We start from the raw sequence: 15,087 nt of genomic DNA on the forward strand, positions 1-15,087 counted from the left end.
ACCAAATTTTAAAATGCACAAAGGATGCATACTTTTCCAAAGAGTACATATATAGATGGCCAAGGAGCACACAAAGAGATGCTCAACATCATTGAGTCATTAGAGAAATGAGATCATTCAGTCATTAGAGAAACACAAATCATAATCACAATGCTATAACACTTGTCACTACGAAAGCTATAATCAATGAAGTAACAAGCATTGGTGAGGATGTGGAGAAACCAGAACCCTCATACATTGCTGGTGGGAATGTAAAATAGTGCAGCCAGTTTGGAAAACAGTTTAGCAACAGTTCCTCAAAAAGTTAAACACAGAATTACAACATGACCCAGCAATTCCACTCTTAGTTACATATCCAAGAGGAATGAAAACATATGTTCACACAAAAATTTGAAAATAAGTGTTCACAGCAGTATTATTTTTCATAGTTAAAAAGTGGAAATAGGGGCCAGTCTCATGGTGTAGTGGTTAAGTTTGGCATGCTCCACTTCGGCAGCCTGGCTTTTCGGGTTCAGATCATGGGTGTGGATCTACACCACTCACCAGCCATGCTGTGGTAGCAACCCACACATAAAGCGGAGGAAGACTGGCACAAATGTTAGCTCAGAGGTAATCTTCCTCAGCAAAAAAAAAGTGGAAACAACCCAAATGCCCATCAACTGATGAACGGAAAAAGAAAATGTGGTATATCCATACAATGGAATATTATTAAGCCATAAAAAGGAATTAAGTACTGATATTATACTACAACTTGTATAAACCTTGAAAACACCATGCTAAACAAAGGAAGCCAGACACAAAAGGTCACATATTGTATGATTTCATTTATATGAAATGTCCAGGAAAGGCAAATCCAGATAGATAGAAGGGGGAGGGGAGAGAGGAGAGACCAGTCCAGGAAGTCCAACATTCAATAATAGTTTAAAAAAGAGAGAACAGAGAAAATGAAGTTAACGAAACCATGAACAAAATTACTAGAAAATTTCTCAAAACTTCAGGACATGAATTTCTGGCTCAAAAAGACCAACTGAACGTTGAGCAAAATAAACGAAAATTGACCTACATCACCACACACAATGAAATTTCAGAACACTGGGGACAAGGTAAGCTTCCAGAAAGGAAACTGGTCACACATACAGGATCAGGAATCAGAACAGTATTGGACTTTCCAGCAATACTGGAAGCTAGAAGACAATGAAAATACTGACTACAAAAGTAAAAAGAGTGACAGACTGGTGGTCCTATCTCAGGCTCTAAGATGAGAGATCAAGTCATGTTCATGGTCCAACCTAAGAAACTAAAGGCTTCTGTTCAAATGCCAATAAACACTATTAGCTTCACATTGTTCCTCAAAGTCTGAACAATTTTTTACATCTTGTATTAACGTTGCATGTGACTTCATACAATTTAATTTCCAGATCTACAGATTCAACAACAGATGAACGAAAATAAGACATATATACTGAAAAGAAATTTACTGCATAAGCATGTTTTGGGATTACCACTTTAAGTTAAACAGATTTTATATATTAGAGATTTGTCCTATAGTGATGAAAATAAAGGGTATAACTATTTCTCTTTTGAAAAGGAATTTAAACTCTTTTAAACCAATTTAATCAGTGTTTTAAGCATTTGAGAAAGTCTCAAATCAACCTTGAAACGGATATACTAAATATCATGGCAATTCACGATTTTAAAAAGAGCTCACAAACACGTATGATATACTCTTGGTAAGCTCAATAATTTCAGATTTTATTATTTCTAGTCAACAAGTGAAGCATAATGCTTAAATATACAAATAACCTCTCGATGGACAGGAATCTGACCTACGACTAAATTCAGTGATGATATTATTAGTGCCTTGATGCAATGGGCGAAGTAGGGGAGGTTTCACAAAGTAATTACCCATCACCTACAACAATGCACCTTTATCAAAACATGAATATTTCTAAATATACAAAGATGCCAAGCTCAAAAATTACCAAGAGAAGCCATCACTCCTGACTAAACTTTAACGAAAGCTAAATTACGTAGGTCTGAATCTTAAGCTGGGTAGTAAGTACACAGGTGTTGGTCATATCAGTATCTAAAATACTGTGTATACATAAACTATTTCATTATAAAAGATAAATTTCAGGACTTTTAATTATGGCTGTTTCCAACTATTTCTGAGAACGGAGACTAGTTTATACAGGTTACTAGAGTTATCAAAATTGTCTCAGAGTAATAACACTAAACTAAAATTATGGTCTTACTTTTCTCCAAGAATAGGCTACAGAAAATGCCATATTCCACGGCCAGCCCCGGTGGCCTAGTGCTCAAGTTTGGCACATTCCACTTTCGTGGCCCAGGTTTGGTTCCCAGGTGCAGACCTACACCACTCATCTGTCAGTGGCCATGCTGTGGCAGCAACTCACATAGGAAAACAGGAAGACTGGCAGTGGATGTTAGCTCAGGGTGAATCTCCCTCAGAAAAAAAAAAAAGTCATACTCCCTAACTTGGAAAAGTGCTATGTGGTCACAAACACTAGGCTGAACTTACTGTATCTGTTTTAAGTAATGTTCTACATGACTAACATTATTATTTTAAATAGTTTTTATCTCAATATTTACATCAAAAAGAAGTCCTTTATTTTTCCTTTTTTTTTAAATAGTGAGGGCATCCATGGGTAGATGGGCATGACCCAGTGCAGGATGTCCAAGTCGGGAGAGAGTTAAGAAGGGTATCCCCATGGGATGGGGGAACAAGAATGGTATCTATGCAGGGAGGCCACAGCAATGGGAGGTTGACTATATACGGGAGAACTAATCAAATGAGTAAATATATTAAGGATAACAGAAGCCAGGTTTCTCATGGGCAGAAAAGAAATACCAATACTGAAAGGATGAAATATAAGCTAATGGTACTGGACTGGAATTAGACGTACCAGTGTTAACTCACGATTTTGATATATAGAGATAAAAGTAAATATACATGAAGATGTGTGTACATATGTGTGTGTGTACACACACACACATATTCCCTAGCTACATCCACTGATTATACTGAGAAAGCTTGGAAGTAGTGAGATTCCAAGAGCAATGAGCACATCTAGCATTCAGATCTTAGTTTCTAAATACCATTCGCCACTGAAAAGAACTAGGGATCCTTGGAAAAATAGATGATTACAGGGCTAGAGCAGGGAAAATAGAAGAAAAAGCCAGAAACATCTTATTGTGCCAGGACATAAAGCAGTGCTCAAAGAATGATGGAGGAAAAAAAGCAAATCCAGGACATAGTGAGCATTAAAATAAATGATAATTTTTTAAAACCCACCTGAATAAAACAGGAAATGATGAGTCCATACAAACATAAAGTTAAAAATGAAAAAGTTAACACAATAGCCAAGTCATGGAACCAACCTAAGTGCCCAGCAACTGATGCTTGGATAAAGAAGATGTGGTATATATATATATACAATGGAATACTACTCAGCCATAAAAAAGGACAAAGTCGTCCCATTCACAACAACATGGATAGACCTTGAGAGTATTATGTTGAGTGAAATAAGCCAGACAGAGAAAGACGAACTCTGTATGACTCCACTCACAGGTGGTAGTTAACATATGGACAAAGAGAACTGATCGGTGGTTGCCAGGGGAAAGGGGGGTGGGGGGAGGGCACTAGGGGTGAAGTGGTGTACCTACAACATGACTCATAACGATATACAACTGTAATTTCACAAGGATGTTAACTTTTATAACCTTAATTAAAAAAAAATGAAAAAGTTAAAAATTTTGAATAACAGTGTGGTACCCAAACTCCAAGATGGCTCCTAATGATCCTTTACTTATAGTATTCACACCCTTGTGTAGTCCTCTCCCCCACATTGTACCAGGGAGGATCTGAGACCAACAGAATATGGCAGAAGTGACGGTATGCTGCTGCTGAGATTAGGTTATAAAAGATACTGTGGGCTTTCATTTGGTTGCTCTCTCTCTCTTGGATCACTCTGAGGGAAGCAAGCACACTGAGGCAGCCCTATAGAGAGACCCAGGTGGAGAGGAAATGAAGCCGTTAGTCCAACAACCCCCAAGGAACTGAGATCTGCCAACAACCATGGGAGTGAGCCTGGAAGGGGATCCTCCAGCCTTCAGAGAACTGTAACTCCAGGCAACAGCTGGGTGCAACCTCAAAAAAGACCCTGAGCCAGAACCACCCAGCTATAAGCCATTCTCAGATTCCTGATCTTCAGAAACTATGTGATAATAAATATTTCTTGTTTTAAGCAGCTAAGTTTCAGGGTACTTTCTTATGCAGCAATAGATAAATAACACAAACAGGGTAAGTACATATTCTCAAAGTGTCTCCCAACAAATTACTTATTCATCATAAAGGGAAAAAGAATAATTCTATAGGAGGAAACTCGGATAGACATCACCTTAATCAAGTGATAGAAGTGAAAATTCTCAGTAGTGGGTCAAACTGTAAGTGCATACCACCTGACATAATGCAGTGAAAAGAATCCAACCAAAACCATGCACTACTTGATAGGATGCAAAGAGAGGGACACAGTATTGCTTCTGTGACATTCCTGCAAAAGATGCATGACCTAAATCTGATCAGGAAGAAACATCATCAGACAAACCCAGACTGCGGGACATTCTGCAAAATAACTGGACTGTAATTTTCAAAAGTGTCAAGGTCATGAAGTGAAGGAAAGGCTAAGGAATTTAAGGAGACTAAAGATAGATAACTAAATTCAGTGTAGCTCTGGACTGGATCCTTTCCTATAAAGGACATTACTGGAACAACTGGTAAAACTTGAAAGGAGTCTGAGGATTAGATGGCAGTAAGATGTCAATGGAAATTCCTAATACTGATGGTTGTATTGTGATTATGTAGCAGCATGTCCTTGTTTGTAAGAAATACACATTAAAGTATTTGGGGTTGATGAGGCATCATACTAACAACTTACTCTAAAATAGTTAGAGAAAAAAATGTTCTAGGTACTATATTTGCAACTTTTCTGTATGTTTGAGATTGTTTCAAAATTTTAGAACGTCAAAACAAACGAAAAAGCCAAACCAGAAAAGCCCAGTGGCAATTACAGCAGTCATTTTATTACAATTTGGTGATTAGATGGTACATAGGATTGAATGGTCCCCAAAAAGATATGTGGCACATCTTGATTCCTGGGACCTGTGAATGTTATCTTATTTGGAAAAAGGGTCTTTGCAGATGTAATTAAATTAAGGATCTTGGGATAAGATCACCCTGGATTAACCTGAGTGAGCCCTAAATTTAATATCAAGTGTCCTTATAATAGATAAAAGAGAAGACACACACTCAGAGGAGAAGGTAATGTGAGGATGAAGCCAGAGACTGGAATCATGTGGCCACAAAGAAGGAAGCTAACAGCCACCAGAAGCTGGAAGAGGCAAGGAAAGATTATCCCATAGAGCCTCCAGAGGGAGTGTGGCCCTGCTGATACACTGATTTCTGACTTTTGGCCTCTAGAACTGAGAGAGAATAGATTTCTGTTATTTTAAGCCACTCAGTTTTTGGTAATTTATTACAGCAGCCCTATGAAACTAATATAGATGGTATAAATAAGAGGACATTTAATCTAAAGAGAATCACCCATTCCTGTTAGTATACTATTATTTTAAGAAGTCTACTTCTAAACTGATTTCATCATGGCTTCTGTAAAACTTAACTTCAAAATTTTTTATCTGATATAAGCCCCTAAGAAGCTGGCAAAGGAGTGCTACCACTTTCATTGGCATGATGCTCTACAGGTGTTGGGCAGAAGTGTTCAAAGGACAGCAGCAGATACTTCTATTACAAGATAATGTTAAGAGAACTGTTTTTACTTCTAGACCTACAAAAATATCACATGTACTAGAAACATATTAAGGTAACAATACGTTGAAGTTTGTTAAAGAAAAAATTTGGAATTCAGTCCTCTTCCATTTAGAAATGTTATAAAACATTACTTTTACAACATCAGGATGTTTTTTTTTTTCTTTTTCTTTTTGATTGGGGTGGCAATGAAGTGAAATGCTAAAAAGACACTTAACACTGAGACCTAAGATTTCAAGATTCTACCAATTCCATGGTCAACATTACTGGGCAGTTAAGTTACAGTGACAAGTAACACTAAAAACTACCTTTTATGTAGTCCATATTTTCTTCCTACTCATTCACAACAGGCTTGCAGGGTATGCGACACTATCCCCATTACACAGACCAGGAAGATGGGGCTAAAGAAAATCAGGGAAGTGACCTGCCTAAGGCTACAGGATTAGAACATGACTCAGTAGGCAATGCGGCTCCAAAATCCTACTATTTTTTTCCCACCACACCACTTGCCACTGGCACTTGCTGAATGTTGTGGGCAAAAACTGAGTACGTACTATGCATCATGCACTAGGAATATAACTAATAAGACAGGGGCTTTGTCCAGGAGAGCTCAGTCTAGAGACGGAAATAATCAATCATGTCCACATACTAAAAAACAGTTCTGCAGTGGAACCCTACTGCCTGCATGCCTGGGGCAGGCTTCACAGAGAAGCCATTTCTGTCGGGTCTCCAAGGATGAATAAAGAATTCAGAAGGAGGAGGGGTAGGGTGAGAAGACATTCTCTGTATAAGGAAAAGCACACAGATTAAAGGAAAATGATTCTGAGAAGAATCAATTAGAACTGTCAATTACAGTATTTCTCATAAGCTACTAATATGTATCATAGGAATAAAGGTAGCAGTAATTCTTTGTCCTATATTTTATCCACGTTTAATACATGTTTTCAAGAAGTACTACATATCTCTGCAGATTTAAAGCAATAACGTGCCTCAAGAAATTTGCATACCAGAAAGCAAATGATGTCCATCTGTGTTGTGATGCGCAAACAGCATTTAACCATGGGCATTGTCTATCTGACTCCACTGATCTAACCTACTTCTTGTCATAATTCAATACATAGTTGAGAAGTTATCTAATCAAAGCTTATTGTATATTAAATATTTCTACTATACTAATTCATTACCCATGTACTTATAGCTAGAATACGAAGTTTTAAATGAAAAGCAGAGTCCTTTGCTTCTTAAACCCAAAAAGTCAGATAATTTTAAAACAAACATGAGCAAAGCATAGACTTCTCTTTTTTTTTAAATCAGGTGACCTGTCTGTCCATGAGACAATTAATGTTGGTAGTAGCCTAACTGCATGACTACTGCAAAATTGTAGTCTGGATTCTTTTGCTACAGTGCACCTGTTTCAAACAAATTTTGTAATGAAAACAATATACAATAACACATTTAACACAGAACCTGATGAAGATCCCTTTTATTATACAAGAAAAATACTATTCTTAAAGTGTTTGTTACTTTATAACAAAATGACAACGAATGATATTTCATCTTAATATATTTTGCTTTTAAATAATTTACCTAATTTTGTGATTAGGATATTTTGACTATACATTTTGAAGAATTTACCTGTCACCATTTGTGCTGTCAATTTTATTTTATTTTTATTATTATTTGTTGTTGTTGAGGAAGATTCACTGTGAGCTAACATCTGTGCCAATCTTCCTCTATTTTGTATGTGGGGTACTGCTACAGCACAGCTGCCGACAAGTGGAGTGGTGTAGGTCCGCACCTGGGAACCGAACCAGGGTCACCAAAGTGGAACACACTGAATTTAACCACTAGGCCATGAGGCCAGCCCCTGTGCTGTCAATTTTAATTCCAGTGTGCATTATTTCATGAACTCATTTGTATCCATCAATAATATTAGTTTGAAAAGTGTTCTAATAAAGTTGGGAAACATTAGAAATGAGGAAGGAGGAGACAGCAATTTATCAGAAGCTAAGGGAAATGCGTGATAACCACCTTAATGGTTACAAAAGTTAAATAAAAACTGAGATATCCACTGAATTTGGCAATTAAGTAATGATCAGTGACCTTACTAAACAGTCCCAGAACAGTGAATAGACTATTCTTTCAAGAATTTTGGCAGTGAAATGCCAGAGATGGGAGGGATGAAGAAAAGGAAGGAATTAGCTCTAGTGAGGGAGGGGAGCTGAAAAGTTTTTTTGTTTTTTTTAGGATGGGGGAAATCTTGGATAGTTTGGATGCTGAGGAGAGTTACTAGAGAAGAGACTGGAACTAAGGGAGCAGGGACAATTACTAGCAAGCAAGGACCAGGCACAAACAAAGAACAGGATGGAAAGCAAAAGTTAGCTCCGCAAAGGGAAAAGTGAGCTTCTCCAGAGACAAGAGGGAAGAAAAGTGATGACTAAGGTAAATTTGGAGCAATGGCCAGCTCTATAGTCAAGACTGCATGCCTCTGAATCCTGGCTCTTCCTACCATAACCATATAATCACAGGCAAGTTTGTTTACATCTCTAAGTCTCTGTTTTCTCATATAATCTGGGGAGAACAGAATTCTCATAGGGTTGTTCAAAAGATTCAGTAATTCTGATAAAAGCAAATACTCTTAAAGACGGCAGCTATGTGGTTTTGTTTTTGTTTTGAAAGCCCTCAAATAATTTACATATAAGATTTCTATTTTCTCTGTAGAATAAGTAATTAGGTTATCTACTGACATTAAAATAGAGTGTTTAAAGAGGTAGGACAATGATTCTTAATCTTTTTTTTTTTTTTGAGCAAGATTAGCCCTGAGCTAACTGCTGCCAATCCTCCTCCCTTTGCTGAGGAAGACTGGCCCTGAGCTAACATCCATGCCCATCTTCCTCCACTTTATATGTGGGATACCTACCACAGCATGGTGTGCCAAGTGGCGCCATGTTCGCACCCAGGATCCGAACCAGTGAACCCTGGGCCACCCATGCAGAATGTGTGAACTTAACCACTGCACCATCGGGCCGGCCCCTGATTCTTAGTCTTTTGGAGAGATTAAAAAACACATTTGGGGGGCTGGCCCCATGGCCAAGTGGTTAAGTTTGTGCGCTCCGCTTTGGCAGCCCAGGATGCAACCATTCAGGTCCTGGGCATGGACCTACATACATGGCTCATCAAGCCATGCTGTGGCGGCATCCCACAGAGGAACTAGAATGACTTACAACTAGGATATACAACTACGTACTGAGGCTTTGGGGAGAAAAAGAGAAAGAAAAAAAAGAGGAAAAAAAAAAGAGGAAGATTGGCAACAGATGTTAGCTCAGGGCCAATCCTCCTCATTAAAAAAAGAAAAGAAAAAAACACATTTGACTCTGATGAAAGATATATGGAAGCTAGAACATCCAAAATTTGCATAGAAGTGTGATATTATACATTACATTAATATTATCAAAGGTAAGGACTGAGTGAATTCCAGTCAAAATAATGAAACAAATTAATAAATAGTCCTATGGAGTACTAGACTCCAACAATAAAAGAAATGTTGAGGAAAAGATCATCTGGTTCCAGGGCATAATTTAAATACCCAATTATTTGAACAAAAAAACAAATAAGAAAAAAAGATTGCACTCTTGGATTTACATACCTAACGGCTACATAAGGGTATGTGGCCTACCAGAAAATACAGTGGACAGTCAAGAAATCCAGGTTCTTGATCCAGCCCCGTAAGTCACATGGCCTTTTCTGACAGTAGCTCTGAGACGTGTTGCAGTGCTAACATATTATGATTCTATTACTTAAACTCTCACTTGACTCTGTAGACAGAAGAACAAACGGTTCTACTCTATTTTCCCATGTCATAGTTTAATATGATTTTGAAGGTTAGCCTGAGAACCTAACTACCAAAACTTTATTTCTACAGAAAAAACAGTGTACTCCTGCATTTCTGGGATGAGGCCGCAGAGGTTCCTGGCAGCATCAGGCATGAGTCAGGTATTCCTATCGTAGGAACTGACTAGGATATTTTAGCAGCCCTCTTCTCTCTGAACTAAAATATCTAGAATTAGACTTTGTCAAAACTTCCTCTTTGTCAGTCAGTAGTACAGTAATACACACTGGGAGACTTTAAAGAAAATGTAGATTTACTAACAGTTATCCTTCAAAGATGGCTGTTTAAATTATATTTAAAGAGCAATCTGGGATAGCCAAAGAAAGTTTCTCAATTCAATGAACCTTTGTAAAGCAAAGAATCCTTTTCTAAAAAAAAAAAAAAATCTTCCCAGAGATTTCAAGAAGCTTATCTTTCGGACTAAGAAGTTATGTCTGCTTTCTAAGATACAACTAATTCAAACAGCCATCTTCAGCCAATCATTTATTATATTAAAGTTCCCAGTACTCCAAAGGACTATTTGCTAATTTTTTTCATCATTTTGACTGGAATTCACTCACTCCTTACCTCTGATAATATTAATGTATGTATGGTATCACACTTCTAGTACTGTATTTTAAAATAATCTTTTTTTTAAATTTAGTACTGTTACAGTGTTACAACTCCTTTCCCATATCCTTAAGAATCATCCTTTGGTAATCTCCCAATCTTAGACATTTTGAAAGTATGTAGTCTACAGAAAGATGGTTCATAACATGAAATACATCATAATGAAGTTAAGAGTAAGATGTAAATTTCTACTAGGGGATCAATGCATCTACTAAACTGGCCTTCCCTCATATATAACCATAAAAACTTCAGCAAAGGAGTTAATTAGAAGCTTATGAAAAACTACTTAAATACTCTGAAATCTTTAAAAAGATAGAAAGCGATGTTTAAATAATTTAATCCTTACACCCTGATTACTTACTGAACCTCAATCTTCTATTATTTTTAATCGTAATATTAAACTGGTGCCTACCAAGCTACCAAAAAAGTGTTGTTTTTTACATTTGAATTGGTTGCCAAAAATATGGATCTGCAGCTTCCCTTTAAAAAAAAATGAAAGAAAGAAAGGAAGATCTGGCAACATTAGGCCCACAGATCCTGGCAATAGCAACATTTGGAGGGACCTGGGTAGCAGCTGCCCTCTTCTGATAGCACATGCAATTTCTAGTTCCCCCCAATTGTCTTTGCTCACTTTGGTTATGTGACTGGCCTTTATAGACAACAGAGTTTGAAATCTTTTATTTTACTGAAATTTAATTTTTTTGGTCTCTTGAGGGGACTTAAAAGAAGCAAGCCTTAAAAATCTTTATCACGGAAACAAAATAAAACAAGTGATGATCCTGGCATTAAAGCTATGTATACCAGATGCTAACTGTAACCAGCAGAACACCATTAAACCGTACAAGGCACTATTACTGTCAAGAAAAGAGCTTTTAGTAACCTAATTTTGGTCTGTCTACAACTCCTCAAAAAATCAAGATATTCAGCCTTTTACCCTTCCCAACAATAAAGACATTAACCCTATATTTCAATATTATGGCACTTTAAGAGCACCAAAAAGCCTCCAGCATCTGTATGACAAAGTAAAGAAGAAAAACAGGAAGTTAAAAAGGTCTCTGATCAGTCAAAGACACCACACAGTTCACAGAACACATGAAGCCCTCTTCAGTCAGAGCCTACTGGATCTTATTTTAGACATAATTTTAATAAGCTCCGTGATCTGGTTTCCCAGCCCACAACAGATGAGATGCAGCCAACTGGAAAAGGGCTGGGGGTGGTGCTGCTAGAGCATCAAAATCAAAGCTGAAGACCTATAAAGTCAGCAGAAAACCTCAAAACATAGCAGGCTGGGGACACTTGGTATAGACACAAACAATCCCAAAGGCTCTCAATCCCTGCACAGAACTATACTGGATGTTCATAATGGCCCTTTTTGATACACTCTGTTAAAGCACAGGCCAGGAGAACCTAAAGTGTGTATCAAAATAAACTCCATCAAAAGCCTTTCCCAAAAAGACATGGCATTTAAAGGAGTCATTCATAGAACGCCATTTCCCTCAGTCAAAGAAACAAGATATTGAATACCTAAAGATGTCACACGTCAAATGTATTCGTTCTTAGCAAAATTTTATTAGAACTCACATGCAGCAGTTGATGATATCTAAAGTTGAGAGGGTATTTAAGTAGACCTATTTTTTCAGAGAATGATAACTGGGAAGGTGCAAGACTAAGATCAATTAAAGTAAGTCTTTTGGGGATTCCATTATAGATACATTACTAGGGCTAAGGACAAGATAGAACTGGTCTTATTTATACCTATGTAAGTCTGCATTCAACTTAAAATTGATGACATACAAAAAGTGTGAAAAAGGAAAATGATCCCCATTTTGTTTTCACAATCCTATTGACTAGTATACCAAAAATAAATTTTATTATTCTAATCCCTGGCAGTCTCAGAAGGTGAGCCATCCTTTGTTGAAGGCTCCAGGTTATAAACCATGGGGGAAAAGGTTAATATTGAATTTTACAAGTTCAAATTATCATTGTCTAAACTTGATTTTCCTTATTAAAATTTTTATAAAAGCGTATTTTAGAGAAAATCTAGTGAATATGTAGTAACTCAAAAAAACCCATATTACTGGGGGCAAATATATTAAAAAATGTAAATGCATGTTTTGAGTGCTATTTCTCTCTCTGAAAAAATCTTTATAACACATATTAATCAATGTAGATTAAAGGCTACATTTCTTGATCTGTAAATTACCATACATTATAGTCACTCCTCTTCACGTTTTAAAATAAGAGCCCAGTGTTCTACAGGTATAATCTCAAGTTGATAACTTCCCAATTAGACTCTATAAGAACCTGGTTAACTCCTAAATGCCTTAAAAATGCATATATATTTTTACTTGGGTGACCATCCGTCAGTGTGCTCCTGCCCCTTAAACGGTTAAGAGATCTGTGCTTAAGGTTCAAGCTTTTTTTTTTTTTAACAAACCACCTGCTTCATTTTAGTATAAGATTTGCTCTGTCTAAAGTCTGCCATTTTCCATGTTAGAAATTAAAGAAGTCAAAAGAAGTTGGTAAGGATCTAACTTAATTTACAGTAACCACTGGGATTAATTCCACACTAAAGGTCTTTGATCAAGAATGAAATGAGAACCAATTGCTGAACTGAGGTGCTCCTGCATTTCTGGGCTGAAACTATCCAACAATCTGCATTTTCACTGAGTTTAAGGCAAAGTGAAACTGGCTCTCTTCCGCTTGCATCTCCATCCCATCCTTGAGGATGGATAATCCCAGGATCTACCTCTTACTAAATGGCTAGAGGTTTCATACAGCCTCTCCGACTAGTCAAGTGAAACACTAAACAAAAAAGAAAATCCCCACTTCTAAGGAAAAAACGTGATAGTGAGAGCCACCAAGAGGTTACAATGAGGGGAGAGAGAGGGGGCCCGCTAAATTTTAAGCCAAGCCCATACACTAGAAGCAACATTAGGAAAACCTCCGTATAGATAACTAAATAACCCTTCATCTTAAAGGTAAAAAATCCTTTCTAATGGAAAAATCTAACAAAATCCCTCGCAAATTAAAAGGGTCTCGCTGAACACATCCATTTTGTGAACAGACTGTTAAAGGAAACTTTGTGTAATTTCCTCAGTGTTTTTCAACGCTCAGGTTTCTACCTCTATACTTACCAATTTAACAGCTTTTCTATTAGATCCAGTCCTGCAAAAACTGAAGTGTTAGTTTCTGACTACGTTTGGCAACCTCAAGGAATAAAATGCTTCTCCCTCTACTACTCTCCTCCCTCAAGAGTCATGTTTTTTTCCTTCTGAACTTCCTATTCTAACAATTTCTAGATGAACAGAGTGGACACAAGTCTGTGGCCGCCAAGAGGTAAAGTGAACTCAAGAAATACTTAGGGATCGGACAAAAAGGCTTTCTCCGTGTGCCTGAGATACAGGCCCCAAGCTCAGGGTTCTGTGGAGGGAGCCAGGGCAGGTGGAGGAGAGAAGAGGAACCGGCACAGATGGGGCGAGGAGCCCTTCCGACCTCTGTCGATGAGGGCCGCCCAACGCCCCAGCCCCAGCCCCCCTCCCGGCACGGCCGGACAATGGCCCTCCAGTGCAGCAGTCCCCGGCCGAGGACAGGCCCGGAGACTCCACACCACGCAAGGCCTAGAAAGGAGACCGGGGAGAAATGCCGAGCCGGGCGAGCGCACCTCCGGCCTATGCGCGGGCAGCGCGCCGGGGCCTCCGCGGTCGCCATCACTGGGAGTGGGGTGTGAAGGCCTCCCGGCGGAGCCATCGCCGGCAGCCGGGTCTGAAGAGGCCGCGAGCCCGGCGGAGGCGACGGCGGGAAGTGCAGGCCGCAGCCTGCTCAGCTGGCCTGCCTGGCGGCCCGAACCCACGGTCGACCTCCGGCCGCTTACCTTGTGGATTCTCTTCAGAGCCATCGTGGGAGGCGGGTGGCGGCGGCCCCCGGGGCGGGGACGGGGGCAGGGGAGGGACGGGGAAGGGGCGAGGGGGCGCGAGGCCGCCTCGGTGATCGCGGGTCGGCCGGAGAAGATGGGGAGTTCGGAAGCGCGGGTCCGGCGGGAAGGACTGAGGGCCGGGGCCCACTCGGCTCCTGAGCCTGCCGCAGCGGTCACCGCATCACCCGGCGGCGGCCCCTTTATGTGCTGCCGCCCGAGCCGCCGCCGCTACCGCCGCCGCCGCCGCCGTCGTAGCTGCCTCTTCCTCTTAAGCTCAGCGCCGCCTCCTCAGTCGCCGCGGATCCCTCCGCCGGGGAGCGACAGCCCAGGCCTCGGGCACGGCCGGCGCCTCTCGGTCGGACAGGCGGAGGGACTGCCTGCTGCAGGTGGACGGAGAGACGCGCGGGCGGGCAGGCGGGCGGCGCCGCCGGGGTGGGGCCGCCGGAGCGCGGGGTGGGCCCAGGACGAGGGGCAGGTCGGGAGGCGCGGGGATTGGCGGCCAGGGGAGGGAGGGCCGGGCCGCGCCGGCGGCGGAGGGATACGGGCCGCCCCTGTGAGTATCTTACGCACCGTCGCCGCCACGGCCGCCTGGAGGATGACGCCGCGAAGCGCTGGGAGGTCTCGCGAGAGCGTGGCGTGGGGTCGTGGATGTTCGCGTGCTGATACCATTGAGTATCTTCCTTTGGTTCCCCACGCGGAAGATCAATAAACGTTTAATAGCGATGGTTTGTCAAATCATTGACCGTGCCCACAACATAGACCGACTCAGGAAGAGGCACTTATGCCCACTGCGACGTTCCCGAAGGAAAAAGGGACTTGTCCAAGGTC

At 40.3% G+C, this 15,087-nt stretch overlaps 1 protein-coding gene across 1 annotated transcript in view; it reads right to left on the bottom strand.

The window, feature by feature from the left end:
* Positions 1-14,691, bottom strand: part of UBE2D2 (ubiquitin conjugating enzyme E2 D2) — a 48,343-nt gene extending 33,652 nt beyond the window's left edge. Inside the window, exon 1 of the mRNA XM_046667239.1 lies at positions 14,218-14,691. Within this exon, the coding sequence (XP_046523195.1) occupies positions 14,218-14,241 (24 nt within the window). The 5' untranslated portion in view covers positions 14,242-14,691. The remainder of the gene's footprint in view (positions 1-14,217) is intronic.
* Positions 14,692-15,087: the final 396 nt, after the last annotated feature.

This window comes from Equus quagga, chromosome 7, assembly GCF_021613505.1.
Source record: "Equus quagga isolate Etosha38 chromosome 7, UCLA_HA_Equagga_1.0, whole genome shotgun sequence".
NCBI lineage: Eukaryota > Metazoa > Chordata > Mammalia > Perissodactyla > Equidae > Equus > Equus quagga.